General features: G+C 44.6%; 1 protein-coding gene across 4 annotated transcripts in view; it reads left to right on the top strand.

The window, feature by feature from the left end:
- fam13a (family with sequence similarity 13 member A) overlaps positions 1–22,054 on the top strand; it is a 212,307-nt gene extending 190,253 nt beyond the window's left edge. For 3 of the 4 annotated variants that reach the window (XM_060851700.1, XM_060851699.1, XM_060851702.1), the window contains 9 exons: positions 794–932; positions 2,008–2,089; positions 2,524–2,756; positions 3,914–3,997; positions 7,240–7,335; positions 7,499–7,582; positions 13,198–13,397; positions 15,902–16,003; positions 17,542–22,054. In XM_060851700.1, the coding sequence (XP_060707683.1) occupies positions 794–932; positions 2,008–2,089; positions 2,524–2,756; positions 3,914–3,997; positions 7,240–7,335; positions 7,499–7,582; positions 13,198–13,397; positions 15,902–16,003; positions 17,542–17,665 (1,144 nt within the window). In that variant the 3' untranslated portion in view covers positions 17,666–22,054. The remainder of the gene's footprint in view (positions 1–793; positions 933–2,007; positions 2,090–2,523; positions 2,757–3,913; positions 3,998–7,239; positions 7,336–7,498; positions 7,583–13,197; positions 13,398–15,901; positions 16,004–17,541) is intronic. The other variant, XM_060851701.1, reaches the window with a different exon arrangement.
- The last annotated feature ends 1,055 nt before the right edge of the window (positions 22,055–23,109 follow it).

The following is a 23,109-nucleotide window of genomic DNA, read 5'->3' as shown; positions in this document are numbered from 1 at the left end:
TGACTTGGATTCCATTTACAACCCCCTGAGGGGGAAAAAAGAAAAGAAATGACATCACAACAGGAAATGATGTCACCAACCCAAGGAAATGTAAATAAAAAGCAGTGCTTCACAGGAGGCTCACTGATGATGTCACCTAGTATGGTGATGTAACGTCTGAAAACAAACGTTCCAACTCAGCGAGCAAATGTACAGCCAAATCTTCTCCAAACCCTCTCCAAGATACTTTGTAGGACTTGTTTGTAAAGAGGCATGCCATGCTTTCACAACGTCAGCCGTTTAGAAAAATGAAGCTTGTCAGAGTGACACGCTCCAAAGCGGCAATTCTATTTCTACCACAATGTCAAAAGCAAGCAGTTGTAATCTAATTTGAGGAAAGACCCAAAGGGGAGGGGAGGTGAAAGGAAATTTTAAAATTTTATTTTAAGCTAACCAGGTTGATCTGGAATATACTGAGTGTTGGAAGCAGTTTAATGTGTAACTTCCAAAGGGGAATTAGTAAAATGCGTTACAATGAAAGAAAGGTGCAGGGGTTCTGGGAGGAGGGAGGCGGATTGTGACTGAGCAGATGGCTCTCTCAAAGACCCTCACCTTAACCCTCTAGCACAGTTGGCTGTGTGGCCTCCTTGCATGACCCTCACTGTAACAGCTGCCAATGCACATACCTCAGCAAAAGGCTCAGACATCAGAGCTTACCTCTACGGGCTGGCACGAGGCGTTTCTTTCAGCGGCTGGATTTAAAATAGGCGCATCACAGTTTAATGCGAGTGTGCTCTCACTCTGGTGTTGGCAGGCGTCGGAGTTCGTCCCTCGGTTCCCACGACGACGAGAGGGAGGAGCTGACCCCAGCACAAATGACCCGGAGGATCCAGAACTTGAAGAAGAAGATCAGGAGGTTCGAGGAGAAATTCGAGGAAGAGCGAAGATACCGCGTAAGTTGAGTTTTTTTGAAAGAAGCTGAAACAGGGAGGTGGGGTATGTGGTGAAATGTAACCTCTTTCAGGATGTGTCACAGAGCAGTGAAGTGTAATCACTGTTTCATTGGAGAGTGCAGATGGCAGTGTTCAATTGATATTGCCACTAGCATGGCTTCACTAGGCCTCTTGGCATTTATCCTTGCAGCTGAGGTGACATGTTCCAAGAACGCAATGCGCAGTCAATCCTGAGAGAGGCTGAAGGTAGCTTTGCCAGTCCTGACTCTAATAATCAGGCCGGTCTTAAGCTATGAGATGTTTGTCAAACCTCAGGGCAATTAATTGGTCACTTTGACAACCAAAAGTGCCAATTCACACTTCATAAATGAGGAACAAATGTTATGTTCCACACGCTATTTTCAAAACTGAAGTGAGTTGGCCTCACCCAAACTGAAACTTGTGTTGCTCCAACAGGAGGTGTAAGCTTAATAGACCCCCCACTCCACCACCTCCCAGTCCCTGGCACAAAGTAATGTTGCCAGCTCTCTGGGATTAGCCAAGAATATATAGGAAATGGAGATTAATATCCTGAGAACATTTTTAGGACTTTTAAAATCATTTTTTTGCATGTTGTTGGTGTTTGTATTGATTTGTGGAAGTTAATGGAGGCAGACAGGGTGGAAACAGGCCAGTTGAAAGTGCAGGATCATTGTCAGTGGCCTTAGCACATTACCAGTTACTTTACTGAGTCTAGACAATGGACGTAAATGAACAGGGAGACTGAACAGTGATTAAGTGCTTGAAATATTTATTTCTCTTGCTGCTCACGACATGAATGTCTTGACCAAGTTCAGCTTTTTGGTGCAGGCTTTTGGGCCTACTGCGTTGTCAAGGCCCACTTAGCCTGGCCAATGGCACCAAATTCATACTTACCACTTTTAACATCCCTTTCAGAACCCAGATTGATGAGAAAAATACATTCTTTTCATTATCTCCTTTTATTTTCATTATTGTGGTGCTGTCCTCTTCAGTTTATTATAACCAGGAATTGTCATTGTCATTGTATGTCTTTTTTTTCTCTCTCTGTTCTCAGCCTTCACACAGCGACAAAGCCACAAACCCAGAAGTGCTGAAGTGGATGAATGAACTCGCAAAGCTTCGCAAGCAGTTGAAAGGTAACTCTTGAGGCCTTTGGACCTGAAAATTCTCTCCCTAAACCTGTCTTTGTTTTCAATCCTCCCCACACCCTCTTCCCCTTTCCACCTCCCTCTCCTCCTTCAAGGTATTCCTTAAAACTCCACCCCTCCCCTATCCGGCATCTATCCCACAGATCCCTCCTCTGCCTCCTCCTAGATTCTCTCACTTTTCCATTTATCAGTCACATAAAACCCCATTCTTTTGACATGCTAAGATATTAATCTCACTCATTTAGTTTGGTGGCCTCCCATGAGATATTGTTAGTGTTACAACAAAAAAAATAAACTTGGAGGCCACTTGCATTTCTTGGAAGATGTTTTGGAAGTGAAAGTGTTTTAACGAGTTGAGTAAAAAGGATTTTTTTTTCTGGCCCATCCATCTTGCCTTTTCCTCGCTGCCTGCTCGTGGACAGACACCAAGCTGAAGGTCTCTGAGGAAGGGGTTGTCCCCCAGATGAGGCAACGCAGCAATACCCTCCCGAAAAGCTTTGGCTCCCAACTGGAGAAGGGGCCTGAGAAGGAGCCGGAGAAGAAGCCCGAGGCGGCGGAGAAGGTGCAGAAGCCACCGGTGGATGTGACGCTCGATGTCATCCTGAAGAAGCTGCAGGAGAAGCGGGCTGAGGTGGCACGGCCCGAAGATATCAAGGTAACCTGGGCATGGATGGGCATGCCAGCTATCAGGGAGGGTCAACAGTGGGAGTGGTTAACAGTGCCATCTCAGCGACTCCAGCACATATTCCAGTGCAGTACTGCAGGAGTGTTGCACTGTCCAAGGTGCTGTCACTCCAAATAGGGTGTTTGAACCAACTCACCTTTTTCATTTGGCTGTGTATCACGAGTTGGAAACATTCACTTTTCATCTAAAACCAGGTTCTCTGTTGTGTGGGATTGCACTGTGCGTTCATTTAACTGCTGGGCCTCCCTGCATTTTAGCACCAACTGCATATCATTGACAGTAAAGCACTGTGGGATAAGATAGGTGCTGTATAAATGTAGCAATTCTTTTGGGTAATGAGAAGAGACATGGCAGGGTAGTATACCAGTAATGTGCCCATGTTAATGTTGGACCACAGGAAGGACAGGAGGAATAATTTGTGAGGCCTCTTTCTTTTCACCCAGGTAATCTTACTGCCATGTGAATGATCTTAGTGAGTCCCTGTAACCCCCCCAAAAAAAAATCAATTGCCCTCCCTGACACAGGTCTTGCATCTTGCATTTCCTGTGAGAAGCCCCTTATTCTGCACTAATGAGGAGGTTGGTGAAATTGGACCATACACGCTGGCAAGGCAAAAAGGGGTTATCCTCTTCCTGTCAAAGTTGGTGGGAAAATAAATTGTGTGTGGTGTGAGATGGATGTGCTCCTTCATCATTGTCTTTTGATTAGATTAGATTCGCTACAGTGTGGAAATAGGCCCTTCGGCCCAACAAGTCCACACCGACCGTCCAAAGAGCAATCCACGTAGACCCATTCCCCTACATTTACCCCTGACTAATGCACCTATCATTACGGGCAGTTTAGCGCGGCCAATTCACCTGACTTGCATATCTTTGGACTGTGGTAGGAAACCCACACAGACTCAGGGAGAATGTGCAAACTTCACACAGACAGTTACCCGAGGCGGGAATTGAACCTGGGTCCCTGGTGCTGTGAGGCAGCAGTGCTAACCACTGAGCCACCATGCCACCGTTTTGCACCAGCCCCATCCACCCCCTGCTCTCTTGGCCCTTCATTTACAGTTGACAGGTGGCACTTTGAAGTTTTTGTTGTTTAATTGTGTTCTCTCTCTTCCTCTCTGTGAACAGGACATGACTCGAGATGAGATTGCTAGTGAAAAAGTGGCTCTGCAGAAGGGCCTTCTGTACTATGAGAGCATACATGGGCGACCGGTAAGTATTCATTACACAGACCTGAATTCTTTCAGCCCATCTGGTCTCTGCCTGTGTTTATGCAACTCATGCACCTCTTTCAGCTCTACTTTGACTTAACTCCTGCATTCCCCAGTATATTCTATTCTGCCCGTACTTCTGTTTATCCAGCTCCTCCCATGCCTCCCCACTGAAATGTCTCTGTCATTCAGCTCATCAACTCCCTGTTGTAATGATGTAATGGAGGAAGAAAGGTTGTTTTTATGAATGCTCCAGTTGGTAACTGTTTAGTATTTCAGGCATTCCCTCCTCCTCCTCCTCCCCCCCCCCCCCCCGGAGTAGTGGAAGCACGTATTGTACATCCAGCAGCCCATCAAAAACCCATCAAAGTTTTAAGGAGCTCCTTTGGGATGTCCATCTATTGATGAGTTCCCATTTGTTGCATCCTGTCTATCCATTCTGTTCTGGGATCACATTTGTCAAAATCCTGATTTGTACCTTTTCCAGTGCCTCGGCCTTATTTTGGTAAGTTGCGGGTCAGACTGTGCACTGTGCTGCAGTCTGCCTTGTTTCTATCAGATGGAGGTCAGGATGATGTAGGGCCCCACAGTGTAGACTAGCCAAGCTTCTGTAGAAACTTAGTAAGCTGACCTGTTATGATCCGATGCATTCTGAGCTCTGCAACACTTTGGGGGGGGCGGCTGCTCTTGCATGGAACATGACTCTTGCACAAGAGCTTAAAAAGGAGACCGTTCTCCGTCTCTTTCCAACTTTTGTTAATTTCCATTTTGCTCCTTTCATGGGCTTTGGGAATCATTGGCAAGACCAGCATCTGTTACTTATTCCTAGTTGACCTTGAACTGTGTGGTTTGTTGGGCTATTTCAGAGGGCAATTCAGAGTCAACCCCATTGCTGTGGATCTGGAGTCACATTTAGGCCAGACCAGGTAAAGATGGCAGATTTCTTCTTTCCCTAAAGGACATCAGTGAATCAGCTGGGTTTTTGCAACAATAGACAGTGGTTACCTGGTTGCTATTCAGAAAAAGACGTGAAGACTGAGATGTTTTGGGAGTGAGTATTAGAATTGGAGAATTGTAGAGCCATAATTGGCCGAAGGCATGAAGATAGGAGAGAGATGGCATAGTGATAGTGCAACTAGATGGTAATCCAAAAGTCCAGGGTAATATCTTGGATATGGATTCAGAACCGATAGGTTTATTAAAACAATGATGATGTCATGGTCATTACTGCTAGGATTAGCTTTGACTTCCAGATTTTCTTAATTGTACTTAAATTCCACCAAATACTGTGGTGGGATTTAGACTCGTGTTAACCCTTTGGATTACTTAGCCAATGATATTACACCACCATCTCCCACCTACCCACCATGCCCTTAAACTCCAGAGGATCGATGCTTTTGTAGGAGAGGTGGGAAATGTGGCTCTCCGTTGTCCCTCGTCTATTTTACAATGAACTGCAATGTCGAGCTCCACTCCCATTGGGAAGTGAGGCCTCATTCTCTCCCATTCATCCCTAAAGCTCACTGAGTGAGTGACAACAACCAAGGTGTGCGAAACAGCAGGGTGGGTGGATGAGGAAACACAACCAGATTGCTCCTCAACCAGACACCGAACAGGACGTCTCGAGTGTTAAACTCTGCCAGATGTTGTTGGTCTATATTAGCTGACCAGGTTTGGACATGTCAACCAAGTGCATAGCCCTTGGTGGCAATTCAACAGTTTCCTGAAGATCTTAATGAAGTGTTCCCTCAAAACCTGTTCCCTCAATATGTCCTTACCAGCTCCTTTGAATCCATGCCAGCGTTCTGGAAACCGATGTCTCTGCATGAGAGAAAAATTGTTACTGGCTGCCTCCTGGCAAAGGCTCCTGTGGGTTTATTGATTGCTGAGTTTGCAGGGTGGCATGTGCCACTGCTGCCTCTCCACATGCCATCTGCTCATTTCATTTGCAAACTGTAATCCATAGAATCAGGGTGTTCCTACTGTGTGGAGGCAGGCCATTCGGCCCATCATTCATAGCTCCTTGAAAATGGAGTCACAGTAGACAGGGTGGTGAAGAAGGCTTTCGGCATGCTAGCTTTCATTGGTCAGAGCATCGAGTATACGATGTGGGTGTGTCTCATTGCAGCTGTACAAGATGTTGGTGAGGCCACATTTGGAGTACTGTGTGCAGTTCTAGTTGCTCTCCTATAAAAAGGATATCATTAAACTAGAAAGAGTGTAGAAAAAATTGACGACTGGGAGATTTGAGTTATAAGGGAAGGTCGGATAGACTGAGACTGTGAGAAGTGACCATATTAGAGATCTATAAAATCATGAAAGGCATAGATAAAGTAGATAGCCGACAGCTTTTTCGCAAGGAATGGGAGTTTAAAACTAGAGGGCATAGGTTCAAGGTGAGACGAGAGAGAAACGAAAGGATCAGAGGGGCAGTTTCTTTTCAGAGTGGTGACTATGTGGAACAGGTAGTGGTGGAAGTGAGTGCAATTTTGTCAATTAAGAAACATTTAGACAGGTACATGGCTGGGATAGGTATAGAGGGACTTGGACCAAATGCAGCAAACAGGACTCGGTTAAATTGTGAAAACCCCTGGTCGGCATGGGCAAGTTTCCATGCTGTCAACCTCTCTGACTCCACACTGACCCTCCAAAGAGCGTCCCACCTAGACCCACCCCATCCGTAACTCACCTAAACCTGCACATCCCTGGACGCTATGGGTGGCACAGTGGCTCTGTGGTTAGCGCTGCTGCCTCACAGCACCAGGGTCCCAGGTTCAATTCCAGCCTCGGGTGACTGTCTGTATGGAGTTTGTACATTCTCCCCGTGTCTGCATGGGTTTCCTCCGGTTGCTCTGGTTTCCTCCCACACTCCAAAATGTGCAGGTCAGGGTGAATTGGCCATGCTAAATTGCCCATAGTGTTAGGTGCATGAGTCAGAGGGAAATGGGTCTGGGTGAGTTACTCTTCGGAGGGTCGGTGTGGACAGGTTGGGCCAAGGGCCTGTTTCCACACTGTAGGGAATCTAATCTAATCCACGGGTGAGTTAGCATAGCCAATCCATCCTAACCTGCACATCTTCACACTGTGGGAGGAAACCTAGGCAGAGATGGGGAGAACGTGCAAACTCCACACAGCCAGTCGACCGAGGCTGGAATCGAACCCGGGTCCCTGGCAGTGGGAGACAGTGATGTCCTAACGGTGCCCTTCAGACTCTGAAACCTGGTGCCCCTTGTTTCTTCACAGGTGGTGAAGGCCGAGAGGCAGATAATGAAACCGCTGTACGATCGTTACCGTCTCTTGAAGCAGATCCTCGCGAGGGCGACCACCATCCCCGTCATCGTAAGTAGCGTGCAGACCCGAGCGGCGCGTGTGTTGTCGTGTTACTGGACAAGGAGTGAGGTGGGAGGTGGGGAGGCTGAGGGATGGTGTTATAGTTGGGGATGGGCGCTGACTCTGCTGTTAGCCTGAACAAGTATAACCTGCCTGTTAACACCCACCACAGGGCTCCCCATCGAGCAAGCGGCGAAGCCCTTTGCTGCAGCCGATAATAGAGGGTGAAACAGCTTCCTTCATCGAGGACCTAAAGGTGAAATCTTGCCCCCCTCCCCGCACCTCCCACACCGCACTGCTGACTAATCGCTGATTTGTGCAGACGATCCAATCCATGTTGGTTTTTCTTGATTTTTTTTTGTTACCACGCGGAATGATTCAACGATGGGCCAGCCCATTTCTAAATAATTCCGGGAATCATTAGCGGCGCTGCAGCATCTCTCTCTCTGTCTCTAACCTGATCTGATACGCAATGGCTTCTGAATGACCCCTTAATCAAAGTGCAAGGAGGAGTGACAAGTTGGTGATTTGACCCGCCCTATTCACTGGGGGTTTGGGTGGAGGAGACGGAAGGGCTGTGGGTGGGGGGGTGGGGAGGATTGTTGGTTCCATCCATCTCCCCCGCCCACAACCTCAATACCCTTCTTTCCCCCCCGCTTCCCCCCCCCCCCCCAAAAAGCCTTAAAATTATTTAGTGTTTGTTTTGTTTGATGAACTAAATGCTATGACAGGTTTGGAATAACATTGCACTTTTGAGGTAATTAAATGATGTGGCATTCTTCATTATTTTATCCGTGTTCTCCTGCTTGTGGAGTTATAAACATCTATCTTTGAGGGAAACTGATGCTCATTGACTTGACCCTTGGATAGAATATGAAGGTCCCTCAAGTAAAATAAAATTAAAATCTTTATTTAAAAAAAATTGATTTGATTGGTACCTTTGCCTAAAGGTTGGAATATTTAAGAAATTGGAGTAGCAACAATAGGCCTTTGAGACTTTTTTTAAAGCCTACTTTGCCTTGAAGTCAGGTTGCAGTTTAACTTCCACGTCAAATGCATTTAGGACCCTCTCCTCATATCCCTCTGTGTCCAAATATCTGTTGACTTTATCCTTGGAAAAAAATCAAGTGAATAATCACAATTCCCAAAGAGAAATAAAGTTGCAAGATTTGTCCATCTCTAGTTACCCCCTCCTGTGATTTCCCCACTTTCTGTCGGGAAGGTGATGCAGTTCCAATTAATGTTGCGTTGTCCGGTTACCACTCAGACTAGCCTGCGCCTGTCTCACTGCCAGGCACCAGCAGGGAATTGGATGTCACTCATAAGGTGCAGCTTCTGAAATCCCTCTGCCACAACTCCACCTCTCCACAAACCACCGAGCAAACAAACCTCAGCCAACTGTCTGAGCAAATCTGCAGTTTCCCATGTGGCATTAACCTGGGCACCAGTTAGATCTGTCCAAATTCCAGACTTTTCCGCACTCCGTTTGTGGTTCAGGATGTTATGGGGACAGAGCATGTGCAGTGTCTGGATTTTTGTTTCCTTCACCAAAGCCTTGTGTTTGTTTGTGCCTGTGGTTTGAAGCTTTCTTGAGCATGGGAATGTTAACATCGGATTTAACCTCGAGTCAGGATTATCTGCGTGTAATCCCCAATTAGTAACCAAGTGAGTGGCAAGATTATCTAGCAGTGTTCCGACTGTGACCAGCCTGTTATGTGTGTGTTTTTTGGATTATTGATGACATTGTGTAGCACAGGGCTACCGAAAGCTCCCACGTATGAGTGTGTGGTCGTGTGATATTAGTATTACGGAGGTGACATTTGAATCAGTGCTGGACATTGTCCATTTGACCCCATCCTGTGGAATGCAGGAGAAAGCTAAACACAATGTTCTATGTTCTCTGTCCAGTGCTTGTTTCACCTGCTCTTTTCTAAGTAGAAATCGTCCACGAATGGGTGACACGGTGCCTCAGTGGTTAGCAAGGCTGGCTCACAGCTGGTTCCATGCCAGCCTCGCATGACTGTCTGTGTGCTGTTTGCACATTCCATTTCCCCATCCCCCCCCACCCCATGTCTGTGTGGGTTTCCTCCCACAATCCAAAGATGTGTAGGTTAGGTGGATTGTCTGTGCTAAATTGTTCATAGTGTCCAGGGATGTGCAAGCTAGGCGGTGGTGCTGTGGAAGATATGGGATTATGGAGCTGGGCCTAAGTGGGATGCACTTCAGAGGGTTGGTGCAGACTCTCTGGGCTGAATGGCCTCTTTCCACACGATAGGGATTCTATGAATCAAAACACTGCCTTTCCCCAGCCACTTTATTAGATGTTGGCATTGGTTCTGCTGACATTGAAGGGCATGGTTCTCTTCAGAAAGTGTATCATCAGATCAAAGCTAAGGCACTCTCTAACGACATTGGTGAGTGGGTGCTGTGTTGTTGAAGCTGCCCCCCTTAAAAATGGGACTTTACAACACAGCCACTTCTTTAATATTGACTCATGGAATGTGGGTGTTGCTGACTGGGGATGGGCAGTAAATGCTGACCCTAATTGTCCAGAGGGCAGTTGCGAGTCAATTGCTGTGGGTCTTGAGTCACATGTAGGCCAGACCGGGTAAGGGTGGCAGATTTCCCTCCCGAAAGGGCGTTCGTGAAACAGATGGAGGTGCTTTGCAGCAATCAGAAAGTGGTTACCATTGAAAAAGAGAGCTCAAGAGCCTGCGAGGTTAAGGGAGGGAATTCTAAAACTAGAGAACTCTAGAGACAAGATCAGCTGAAGACATGGCATAAAGGGAGGATTAGTGGTGATGTTGCTGAGTGATATCCAACAGCCCAGGTTAAAGTGCTGGGGATGTGGGTTCTAATCCCACCATGGCAAATGGTGAAACTTGAATTTGTTTAAAACCTGGAATTTTTTTTAAAAAAGAGCTAAAATGGGAAGAAATCTTCTTGTGCAGTGACTTGCTGTGATTCAGAATGTACTACCTGAAAGAGCAAGGAAGCAAACTTCATTAAAGGGAGAATTAGACAAATATTTGAACATTAAAAATCTGCAGGGCTGTGGGAAAAGGACAGGTAAATGAACAAAGCTGAATAGCTCTTTCAACGTGCTGGCGCAGACCCAGTGGGCTGAACGGCCACCTTCAACAGATCCTATAAGTAAACTAGTCAGCATTTCTTAAAATTCATTCACCGTCTGTGTCAACATGTGTGACTTGTCCCTGGTTGCCTTTGAGAAGGTAGTGGTGCGCTGCCTTCTTGAAGTACAGCAGTCCACGTGCTGTAGAAAGACAGATGTGCTGTTGGAGGGTTTAGTCCCAGTGACCCTGAAGGAGCAGCAATGTTATTTCCACATCAGGATGGTGTCTGGCTCAGAGGGGAACTCTAAGGTGTTTCTATGTGACTGCTGCCCTTGTTCCTGGAGGTGGTAGATGTTGTGAATTTGAGAAGCACTTTTGAAGAAGTTCTGGGGAGTTGCTCACCTTGTACACACTGCTGCCATTCTGTGATGGGGAGAAAGTAGATAATGAGGAAATCAATATCGTACTATAAGACAAACAGTGTGTCACTTATTAGCTCTTAAATTTATCACCTTCTACCATTGTGTATAAAATTACATGTTGGAATTCTCTTGGGTCTTCCTGACACTTGAAGTTTTTTGTGCTATTTTTAGTGGGGTCAAAGGTCAAGGAGGGATCAGAATTTCCAAACCACGATGAAACTTGCGTCGTTCTGCCCTGAACATTGCCATCAATTGAGCAAGTCTGTGTCATCAGAGCAAATCTCATCTTGAGGAGACCAGTTTCTTCTTGGAACTTCAGTGATGACAAAATGAATTTGGATAATTTATAGATACACACTGTAAAAGCTAACGATGTGAAGATTTAGTTTACATGGATTGATGAACTACCTCATTGGCAAAATTGGCCGGTGTGTGTTTGAGGTGGTTTTATTTATTGACTGACTGACGGGCAGCAGGTACCTGCAAAAGAGGACAAATGGCTGAAATTCTTCTCTCAAAAGTTTAATCGAGGAAACCAATTCAAACCAATGGAAAGTGGTCTGGATTCTGTAACTCTAATCAGAATGAGAAAGGCACTTAGAATCATGCAACTTCTTTATATATAGACATACACACACGCACACACACACAGCAGTGACCTGAAACAAGGCATCTCTCTGACAGATGTGGTTGCTGGGACAGTTGTCGTATTTTTGTTGGGAAAGGCATTTTACACAAAAGTAGGCCAGTGGAATTGAGTGCAGATTGCCCAGTATCCAACTAAATGCTGGACCATGCCCACAAGTCTGAATAAGTGAAGATTATTAAGGTTACAGAGAGACCTTGATCAGTTGAGTTCATGGGCTGAGGAGTGGCAGATGGAGGTTAATTTGAATAAATGCAAGGTATTGGATTTTGGTAAAATGAACGAAGGCTGGACTTGTACAATTAATGGTAGGCCCCTGGGTAATATTGTAGAATTACCTCCGGGTTCAGGGACATAATTCTTTGAAATTTGCATCACATTTACACAGGGTAGTTAAGAAGGCATTTAGCACGCTTGCCTTTATTGCTTAGCCCTTTGAGTATAGGAGTTGGGATGTCATGTTAAGGATATACAGGATGTTATGAGGCCCCTTCTGGAGAACTATTTACAATTCTGGTCAGCTTGCTATAGGAAGGATATTGTTAAATTGGAGAGGGTGCAGAAAAGATTTCCCAGGCTGTTGCCAGTGGAAGGTTTGTGATATAAAGACGGGCTGAAACTTCTCTTACTGGAATGTAGGACGTTGAGGGGTGAGCTTGTAGAGATGTATACAATCGTGAGGGACACACATAAGGTGAATGGCAGATGTTTTTTCCTTAGGGTGGGTGAGTTCAAAACTAGAGGGCATGTTTTTAAGGGTGGAGGAGAAAGATTTAAAAGGACCTGAGGGGTCATGTTTTCACACAGAGGGTGGTTCATATGTGGAATAAACTACCTGAGGAAGTGATAGACAGATATATAGCAGGGTGACCAGAAAGGTAGACCATTTCTTTTCCAGCAGTGTGCAGAGTTGCTGGTGTGCAGAGGCTCATTAAGTGCTAGGCGTGCAAACCTGTCTGCTGTCAGCAAGTGTAGTACTTGCTGACAGTGTAGTACTTTCTGGGCGGCACGGTGGCACAGTGGTTAGCACTGCTGCCTCACAGCGCTGGAGACCCGGGTTCAATTCCCGACTTAGGCGACTGACTGTGTGGAGTTTGCACATTCTTCCCGTGTCTGCGTGGGTTTCCTCTGGATGCTCTGGTTTCCTCCCACAGTCCAAAGATGTGCGGGTCAGGTGAATTGGCTATGCTAAATTGCCCGTAGTGTTAGGTAAGGGGTAAATGTAGGGGTATGGGTGGGTTGCGCTTCGGTGGGTCGGTGTGGACTTGTTGGGCCGAAGAGCCTGTTTCCACACTGTAAGTAATCTAATCTACTGACGTGTATTGGTCTTGGGCTGCAGCAGGGTTGCCATTGCACTGGTGTTTATATCTCCAATTTGGTTCTTGCAAATATATTAGACTGATTTTGAGAAGTCTGCTGATCATCCTACTAAAAATGTTGCCTTCCTTGGTTAACTTTTCACTTTTGCAGATTCCCTTTTGAGAACACGCTTTGTACAGGAAGCTGTTAAATGTCCCATTTGTGAAAAAAAAGTAATGCAGTGGAAACAAATTCCTGACTCTTCACCTCCAGATTGGCTGTATAAGTATCCGTAAGCCAAAGGTCACAGTCAAAGAATGGTCCTAAGGCAGGGAGACGCTGAAGTCTCCACAGAGATGGGGCAGATGCTGGTATGATGTAAAGGGTGTGTGGGTTAGTTTCTTAGTTTGCTTTTTGTTTCCTCCCTCAGGTAGAGGAGGAAGATGGCTCCGAAGATGACTTCAACACCAAAACTGACTTTGCCGTCACCGGCAAGTCAGCCTTCACCATCCGGAGCTTTCTGGACCAACTGGACGATGACACCGATGGGTTTGTGTCACCCACCGAGGACAGGGCGCCAACTCGATGCAGCCTTGATCTAAGGCTCTCCAACCTGCACTCTGCCTCTATGTGAGTCCAGAGAGTGTGCGTGCGAGTGTCTTTGTCTTTTTCTGACCCCTCGCTGCTCCTCCTACTCCTGCAGCCTGGGCTGCCCCACCTCCTGAGCTTCCATCCCGGTTGCGCTGGCGCCAAAGGTTATTGCCGCCCATCAGCGTGTGCGGAACCTCGGAGCTGCGCAGCTTTTGAAGGAACGTTGCTCCTGGGTCGTCAGTCCAGTCTCTAATCACAGCGACGGTGTGTGGAAGCATTGGGGAAGGTCAAAGCTAAAAAGAAAAGGTTTACTAGAATGATACCACAGTTGAAAGGTTATAACCAGCAGGAAAGACTGTTGGGGCTTCTTCTTTGAGAAATCACCGTACCAGATAGGGGATTTGAAAATGGCAGTGAGGTTTGAGGTTACAGCACAGTTGAGAGCCTATTCAGCCCAATGGTCAATGCCAGTATTTACATCATCTTGTTTTGTTCCCATCCAATCAAACCAGCTTTTCCTTTCCCACCTGGTTTCCCGTTAAACCGATTGATGTCATTCCATTCCTTTTAACCATTCTGTGGCTCCTCAGATGGGAATGTGGAGCTCACTCCCACTGGCAGTGTTTATAGCGAATGTTATCAGTGCATTTTTTACAGGAAGCCAGACAATAATCTGAAGCGAAAAGAAGCATATTTTGATGGTGGTGGGATGAAATTACATGATGACATAAATACAGGCTAAATGGGCTGTTCCTGTGAATTCTTTCTGTGGAATTAGAAGGTCTCTCGCTCTGTCTTCCTTGTAATCTTCCCCTCTCTCTGTTTTTTCTATCCCTCTCTCTTTGCTTTTCTGTATGTCCCTTGGTCTCTCTCTCTCTCTCTCTCTCTCTTTCTCTTTTTTTCATCTCTTCTTCTCCTCTCCCCATGTTTCTGAGCTGACTCCATACTTCACAACTAACTGGAGGTATCAGACGGTTTCTGTGATTGATGCAGCATTGCTTGCAGACTCCAGCGAAAGGTTAGCACTGCTGCCTCACAACACCAGGGACCCAGGTTCGATTCCAGGAGTTTGCACATTCTGTGTCTGTGTGGGTTTCCTCCCACAGTCCGAGGATGTATAGGTTAGGTGGATTGGACATGCTAAATTGACCATAATGCCCAGGGATGTGCAGGCTAGATGGATTAACCATGAAAATTGTGGGTTAGTGGGATACAGTGGGGGGCTGGGTCTGGGTGAGATGCTCTTCAGAGAGTCAATGCAAATTCAATGAGATGAATGAGCTCTTTCTACACTATAGGAATTCAATGATTCTATAATTCCCACCTTTTTAGATCAGTGTGTTTTAAGACATGAGATCTCAGGCTAGCCCTGGGCCAAGGTGCCCAATATTACGCTGCATTTAGCAAGAACTTGTATTGATGGTGTCCACAATGTTACATCCGTTACAATTATTGGTGGAAATGTAGCAGACACTTGACAGTCCATTTATGTGCAGCTGCTTTCCAGGTGGACCTTGCACCTGTAACACGAGCTTGAGCAGTTGCCTCTGCTTTAATACAAGCCTCACGTGGTGCAGGATGAACAGCTTGACAGTGGTAGAGACCTTTTTGCATTCTCAATCACAAGTCTTGTCTCACTGGGTCTGTTATTGCCCATGCTACCTGCTCACTGGAAAGTGGTCCTATTATTGTATGGAAAAGTGCTTTTTGATAGGAAATATTTAAGGGAACAATTGTTGAAGTAGCTGGAAGAATGAAGGGAGTGTTAGTAAAACAACTGGAATCCTAGCCTATATCAATATGAGCACAGAGTCCAGGCATGTTAAATCTGTGTAAAACACACTCCTACAGCCTTGTGTGGTGCCCCGTGAACAGTTCTGGATGCTACATTTTAGGAAAGATGTGAAGATGTTAGAGAGAAAAAGGGTGAGATTAAAAAAAAATTCAGGAGAATGATTCCAGGGATGTAGAACTTCATTATCAATTGGAGACATTAGAGCTGTTTCACTTGGAAGTGGTTGACAGGAAGTTTGATTCAGGTGTTCAGAAATCATGAAGATTCCGGACAGAGTAGGTACTGCCAAACCTTTCCCTTTGGTGGAAGGCTCAGGAACAAGAGAGCTCTGAGTCAAAAGACAGACAGAATGGAGACGTGTGGACAAACTTCATCGTGCATCTAGTGGTTAGGATCTGGAATATATCACCTGAGAGAGTGGTGGAGGCAGGTTTAAGTGAACTGTTTAAGGCAAAATTGGATTATTATCCAAAAAGGAATAATGTCTAGTGCACGAGGGAGAAAGTGGGAACATGAAGGTCCCAGTAGTTGAGATACTCCTTGGATACCAGTGCAAACATGAGGAGCCAAATATATTACATTCTCTGATTCTGCAAGTATCCTTAAGACAACGTTGTACTGAAAGGCTTTCTCAAAAACACACCAATGTCTGAAGTCACTTCCAGAGGACTGTATATGTTCTCTGTGCTTTTAACTTTTCAATGCGATGTAATAATTTAAGACGTACATTTTGTTCTGACATTTCTAGGCCAGAACTTCTGGAACAACTGCAAGAAGCCCGAGCTGACAAGAAGAGGCTTCGCAAAAGCCTGAGGGATTTTGAAGACACATTTTTTCAGGAAAATGGAAGGTTGGTTTTTTATTAATCGGAACTTGTTAATGGTGATATTCAATGGCCATTAATCAAGTGTTAAAATGAATCTCAAAGTAGCCCTTCTTTCCCTTTTTCAGGGATCAAACATGCAGAATTCTCTGTTGAATGTAGAAATGTCATCCCTCATTTGAACCTTTACAATACTAGTTGCCAGGGTGATGGTCAGTGCGTGATAGGCATGTGAACCCTGGGCATTTCTGACTCCAGGTTCAGCAGCTGCAGGCACTGCCCCCTAGTGGGAGTGTTGATCAAGAACACAATAAATTGATACAGTCCTAGAGATGTGCAGCATGCCGACCAAACAGTCCAATCTGACCTAGTCCCATTTGCCAGCATTTGGCCCATATCCCCATAAACCATTCCTATTCCCTATACCCATCCAGCTGCCTTTTAAATGTCATTGTACCACCTCCTTTGGCAGCTCTTTCCATACACGCACCACCCTCTTTGTGAAAATGGTGCCCTTTTAAATCTTTCCCTTTTCCCCTTAAACCTATAGCCTCCAGCTTTAGACTCCCCTACCCTGGGGAAAAGACTTTTCGCTAATCACCCTAACCGTGCCCCTCTTGAGCCACTTAGGACATCATTTCTCTTTCAGTCCCTTCATGGGATATGGGTGTCACTGGCTAGGCTGGCATTTCTTGCCCAGAAAGGCAGCCACATTGCTGCGGGTCTGGACTCATGTAGACCATACCAAGTAAGGATGGTGATTTACTTCCCTAAAAGTCATCAGCAAATTAGACAATTAATGAATCTCCAATAGTTAGCAGTTTCATACTCCTCATCAGACTCTTAGTGAGGCGGCACGGTGGCTCAGTGGTTAGCACTGCTTCCTCACAGCGCCAGGGACTCTGGTTCAATTCCTGCCTCTGGTGATTGTCTGTGTGGAGTTTGCACATTGTCTGTGTGGGTTTCCTCCCACAATCCAAAGATGTGCAGGTCAGGTGAATTGGCCATAGTGATAGCTGTATTAGGCAGGGGAGTGGGTTACTCTTCGGAGGGTCAGTGTGGACTTGCAAGGCCGAAGGGCCTGTTTCCATACTGTAGGGAATCTAATCTTAATTCTGGATTTTATTTTAATTTATTGAATTCAAATTCCACCATCTGCTATGGCAGGATTTGAACCCGGATCCTCAGAACATTATGGGGTGTGGTGGTGGAGTGGTCTCTGGATTAATATTCTAGTCATGAGGATGGGAAACTACTTCATTAATGCAAGGCCCTTTCTTGCTACCTTTAATGAGTAAACAATGTAGAGCAGCAATTTGAAGGGGGTGGGGAGCAAACATGTTTTGAAAATATTTGAAAACTTTAAGCATTGCCCTTTGATGTGAAGGGCACTGCTTGTCACTGGCCACCCGGGTGTTTTCCTATTTTCCTGGTGGTGGAAAAAAGAAGAAAAAAATAAAAAGGCCTTTAAAAAGAAAAAAAACAGAAGGGCACTGCAAAAAAAAAACAAAATGAAAATATTGCATTCCTGTTGTGATTCACACGGTTTTCTTTATTTTGCGCAGGACTGTTCAGAAGGAAGATCGCGTGCCCATGTCTGAGGAATACAGTGAATACAAACACATCAAGGCAAAGCTGAGGCTCTTGGAAGTGCTCATAAACAAGCAAGATCCATCGAAGGTTGTATGAATCCTGAAAGCCTCAGCAGTGTCGATTTTCATTGCCTCTTTAATTTAGCGGATGGCCCCACAGCCATGACGACAGGGTGCTTTTGGTCTTTTATCGTGGACGGCAGTGAATGACAAAACACAGCCTGAATATATACTGGCCTTGCCGCCTCTCCGAGGATCATGTCTGGCACTAACAGTGCTGCAAGACATCAACCAAGAGGAATTGCTACCCTGATGTCTCTTGTGCTTTTTTGTTTTTTTTTTGTAGGACGGGTTTTGATCAAACAGGTTTATCTTTCCGACTTGGTGCCATCCTTATCCGTATATCCCAGATATTCCTTGAACAAGAGGTCTTGAAGGAAACCACAATGGATTTTGTATGTTGCAAGCGAACCATTCATGGAGACTTGTCTCGGATGATCCCAGATTGAACTGTCCTTCAGCTCATTAGAACAGCGTGTGCTTCAGGTTCAAGCCTGTACAGCCAGCCAGCTAGTACGTACCAGGACTGGGCTGAATGAGACATTAGGACAGAACAATCAGAAAATCGGAACAGGCTGGTTCCTTGAAAAACTGGGTATTCTTCATAGCTTCTCCTTTCTTCTTTTGAAATCTAGTCATGGGATTTTCCACACCCTCTTCAGCATGATTGCAGGACCTAAAAGGCTCTCTACACATTTTAATGGAACAAAATTATTGGTGACATATTCCAAACCTCAATTAAAGGGGGAAATTAGACTTTTTTGTTTGTAGGATGTTTTCATACTGATGTCAAAAACGAGAATCAATTTAATGACTAGCAAGTTGAACAAAAGATTTCTGCGCGCATCCAGTTTTTAGAAAGGAACACTGGAGTTTCGTGCTTTTTAGATATTGATCTTTGCAGAAATGAAAAGTAGAATGACAGGCTGGGGAAGAGAAATTGTGCAGTAGAGTCAGTACTTTCGTTTTTAATATATGATATATATGTTTTAGAGCCCTGACTTGTTGCACAAATTAGTCTTGTTTTTATGGGAGTTTGAGATGAATTGAACAGAGTGTGAAACAGGTAGCTGGTGTGGTTTCAGCCAAAGCATATCATTGCTGCTTGTAATTTTTCAAGTGGCAGTGAAGTTAAAATCCCTTCTCCTGGATGGTACAACTCCAGTTTGGGAATTACAAGTCACTTTGAGAAAAGCTCACCTTTAATCGATTTAATGGATTGTTGTGGCAGGACCTTTTCTGGAAAGTACCTTTTTTTGTTTTGACAGGTGTGTTAATGCTGACAAGGCATGCTTTTCCTGATAAGATTTAGAACTCTATTGTATTTTTGTTTCTCAAACCGTGTCCCAGAGAAGTAATGTTTTACTGGAGAAAAGGCGAAATTCCACAGAAGTCGAGAGTTTTGAAACACTTTTTATGTAGCGCACCAAAAGGACTTGCTGCGGGGAATGTAAGTGTTTTTAACCAAGCAAAAGGACCTCACTTCCTTCTCATACAACATGACTTTGTTCAGTGGCACATTTTTTTTTGTATGTTTTCTCAAATCAGCATGCGACCAAGGCTTTACAAACTGCTTTCCAACCACAGGCTTTGGTGAGATTTCCTGTAGTTGGATCACGAGTAAAGAAACTCTCACATTGTCTGTCTGAAAACGATGGTCAAAGACTTGTGGTTTTGAACAGAGTACAGGAATTTGCATTTCATATCTTCACTGGTCCTGTTTTTACACCGACTGGAGATAGTTTCACACCTGGAAAAACGTGGTACTACTTATCCTTCCTCGTCATGTGACATCAGTCTAGCTTTGTAACACTTTTTAGTAAATGTCTCTTCATTAGCCCCTGGGCTGCTGAAAAGCTGTTGATAGAATATGGCTCTCAGAGACTTCAGGTACCTAACAAAGTCCAACAGGGCACTCTGGGAAAAGTATGTGAAGTGCTCGGAGACCAGATTTTTTTTTTCAAAAAAAGTGTAGCCTAATGCACAAAAGGAGAGAGTTCGGGTATGTCTTGCTTAAGTTTCCCTTCCTAAACCAGCCCCATGCCCAAATTACCATTGTGTGAAGCTCACTCCGTTTTGTGCTAAAACTATTCTTGGACCCTTACCCCATGGGGATTCCAGTCTGTGCCACATTTGAATAACTAGGAGCCGCATATGAGCATGTGAACATATGGGTTTCTTGTATGATTTTCCTACCTTGTTTTGATAATGCTCAATGTAACTGCGTGTTGCTAAGAATGCGCATACACACACCCATATGGTACTCATATAGCATGGCAAGCATGTCAGGGCAGTTTGTATTATAGATGTTTGCACAGCAATTTTAATGAAAACATAGAAATGAGGATAGATTTGATTACCTGTAAACAGGTAGTGAATTATATTGGTGTATCCCAATATACGTTTATCCTTGAGTTCCACTGGACTTCTACTTCCTGAGGAGTAGCTGCCCTTAAATCTGAGGTCATCTAAGAATCAAGTGTCAACCTTGTACAGAGTTCTGCACAAGCTACGAAAATCATAATGGCTTTGTGTGGCAAGATGAGACTATACATCAAACTGTATAGAAAAGCCTGCGTGCAGTAGTAATTTTGAAAGCTTTACCATCCATAAAGAACCACCACAAGAGAATGATTAAAGCAGCAGAGATTTCAGTTCTGAGGTTGTGGAAGGAGCTTTTATGCACACCTCTTAAAGCCTGTAATTCATTATGCACAACCTCTCCCAGCCTTTATTGAGCTCCATTGATCAAAGCAGAAATCTTATGTATAAGGTGCAGAGGGAGCTTTGAGATGGGGTAATGACAAAAAAGGCTGCTGAAGCATTTGACCCCTGTACTTGTCAAATTTGTTTTTAAAAGGTCCTCTTCCACTTACTCCACCTACACAAAGTGAAGCCAAAGATTGCCACAGCTAAGGAGATGGGGCAGGGTTTTGCACAAAGCATTGCAATTGCTTAGCTCAGCCTTTCATCAAAGTGGCCTTTTGAGCAAAAGTGTACTAAGCCATGGTGTACATGATAGAGAAACAGCAGTCAAGGTCAGTTACCCTGCAAACTCTAAATCAAAAAGGGAGAAGACAGACCAGAGGTAGCATCCTTTTGAAGCATGCTGCCAAAATAAAGAGAGGAGGGAAATTTGAGAAAGGGCCTGAGGACTACCTGAATTGAAACATAAAATTCACTGAAATTGAGGGTTCTGTGATTTCCTTAACTAGACCCACTGCTGCATTCTTCTCTGTTAGAGAACTTCAAAGTCTTTTGCACTTAAAAAAAATCCCTCTAGAATGCACTGGATTTTGCCTTAGCCAATTTTAACATGTCCAGCAGTTTCAAACAGGATAGGAAAATACATCATGAGTGGTGAAATTCTACCAATTACTCAACCCACCTTCAAAAATGCCACCGATGTTCAAGTGAAATTCTCCAAAACAGAGATCAGAAGGCAAGGTTATCAAGGAGAATTGGGGGGGAAAAAGGGCAGATGGATGGATTGAAACTGTTCAGAGCTCCAGTTGAATGAGGTAACACAGGCTGGAGGGTCCCTAAGGGTCTGCCTTTGTGCATGTTCACGTACACCCCGTGTAGTTGTTGACCGCTTTAATTACCAATATCTGCACTGTTAAAAATTTTCCATTTTATGTGCCTCCTGTCAGCCAATACCTATGTTCATATTTACATTGACTCATCATGGTGACTGTACTCTTCCCTCACAGTGCCCCTATTGGTGTGGAGGTACAGTTACAACATGACATGTTTATACAAAACAGTTTCAATTATAATTCCTTGTGACAGCAATTTTAATGAAATGGAAATTATAAACTGGGACCGACTACTTGGCTTTGAAAGGGAAGGCCAAATTGTATCCACTCCTTGGTTCAGTTAGTCTCTACTACAGTACTTTTTTTTAAAAAAAGCCAAAGTTATTGCACAACAATCTAATTCAACCCTGGGACAAACACAGCACATTTGAGTCTAAAGTGACACAGGTGTGCCCACTGGTATTTAAACTGTACTAAATATAATTGCGAGTTTCCTCATACCATGATCGCTTCTGTCTCTAGACGCTGTGCTGTTGATTGCCTCTGCATGCATCTGTTGCTCCTTCCAGGGTCCAGCTCCTGACCTCGCTGACTCGAGTTAATACACAGGCATGATCTACGTGCCTTGGTGCATACCTTATAACTCTTGCGTGGGACAGAAGTCTGGATACAACTTGCAAAACATGTAAACTCTCTGGGCCCTTGGCATTAAATCAATGTTTACAGGAAGAAAAATAAAAATGTCAAAAGAAGAAAAGCAGACTGTGCCGGTGTTAACATTTATCTTTGAATGTGGACACTACACAAAAAGGAGAAACATAAATGTGTACATTTTTGTACATGAATGTGATTGTATTTTGTATGACAGAAAATATATTTTTGCTGTACGTACTCGCATCATGTCATTTGTGTATAAAGAACGTATTGCAGGAAAGCAAGTGATCTGCAAGCCAGCTGAGAATTCAGGACAGTTCAACTGTGGAGTCACATCAGAATCCAAAGATAATCCAGCCAATTGCGTGAATTTTTGTTTTGCCTATTGTACAAATTTAGCAATATTTTCCATTCCCTACACCCAAAGCCAGCACATGCTTGGACCTTAAGACAGAGGAACAGAAAGTAAACCATTTGGCCCATCGAGTCTGCTTTACCATTCTGGAATTGCGTGCATCCACATTGCAAAGTCCTCTTATTTTCTTTGATAAATCCTAACCATGGCACAGGTTTCAGAGGTGTACAGGAAGAAGTGGGACAAAAATAAAAGTATCTAATGAATATTTTCCTCCTCAACACAAACTTGAGTTGTCTTCTTGTTAACACAAACCTTCATTTCTGTTGCACTGATGATGGTTCCAGTATGTAAGATAGCTAAACACCATGCTGCATTTACACCCTCTGGGCCCAGCCAGAGCACCATCCCAAGCAGAAGGCTGCAATGTCTGTGACATGTTTACATGAGACATTTTCGATTCTAAATGTAGACACAGAAATGCTCTTGTGAGTACAATATGAAGAATTTTAAACTAGGAACCAGGGGAACAGGCAAGAAAATGGAGTTGAGGATTATTGAACAGCCATGATTATAGAATCCTTATAGTGTAAAAACAGACCATTTGGCCCAACAAGTCCACACCGACCCTCCGAAGAGTAACACACGCAGACCTATTCCCCTCCCCTATTACTCTACATTTCCCACAACTTAAATGCACCGATCCAGCACATTCCTGAACACTATGGGCAATTTAGCACAGCCAATTCACCTGACCTGTACATCTTTGGACTGTGGAAGGAAACCCACACAGACACAGGGAGAATGTGCAAACTCCACACAGACAGTTGCCAGAGGCTGGAATTGAACCTGGCTCCGTGAAGCAGCAGTGCTGCCACGGTCTCTTGAATACACAGCAGATTCAATTTACTGATTGGCCTACTGCTCCTATGT

This window comes from Hemiscyllium ocellatum, chromosome 36 (assembly GCF_020745735.1).
Source record: "Hemiscyllium ocellatum isolate sHemOce1 chromosome 36, sHemOce1.pat.X.cur, whole genome shotgun sequence".
NCBI classification, from domain to species: Eukaryota; Metazoa; Chordata; class Chondrichthyes; order Orectolobiformes; family Hemiscylliidae; genus Hemiscyllium; species Hemiscyllium ocellatum.
This window is presented reverse-complemented; position numbering and strand designations above follow the sequence as displayed.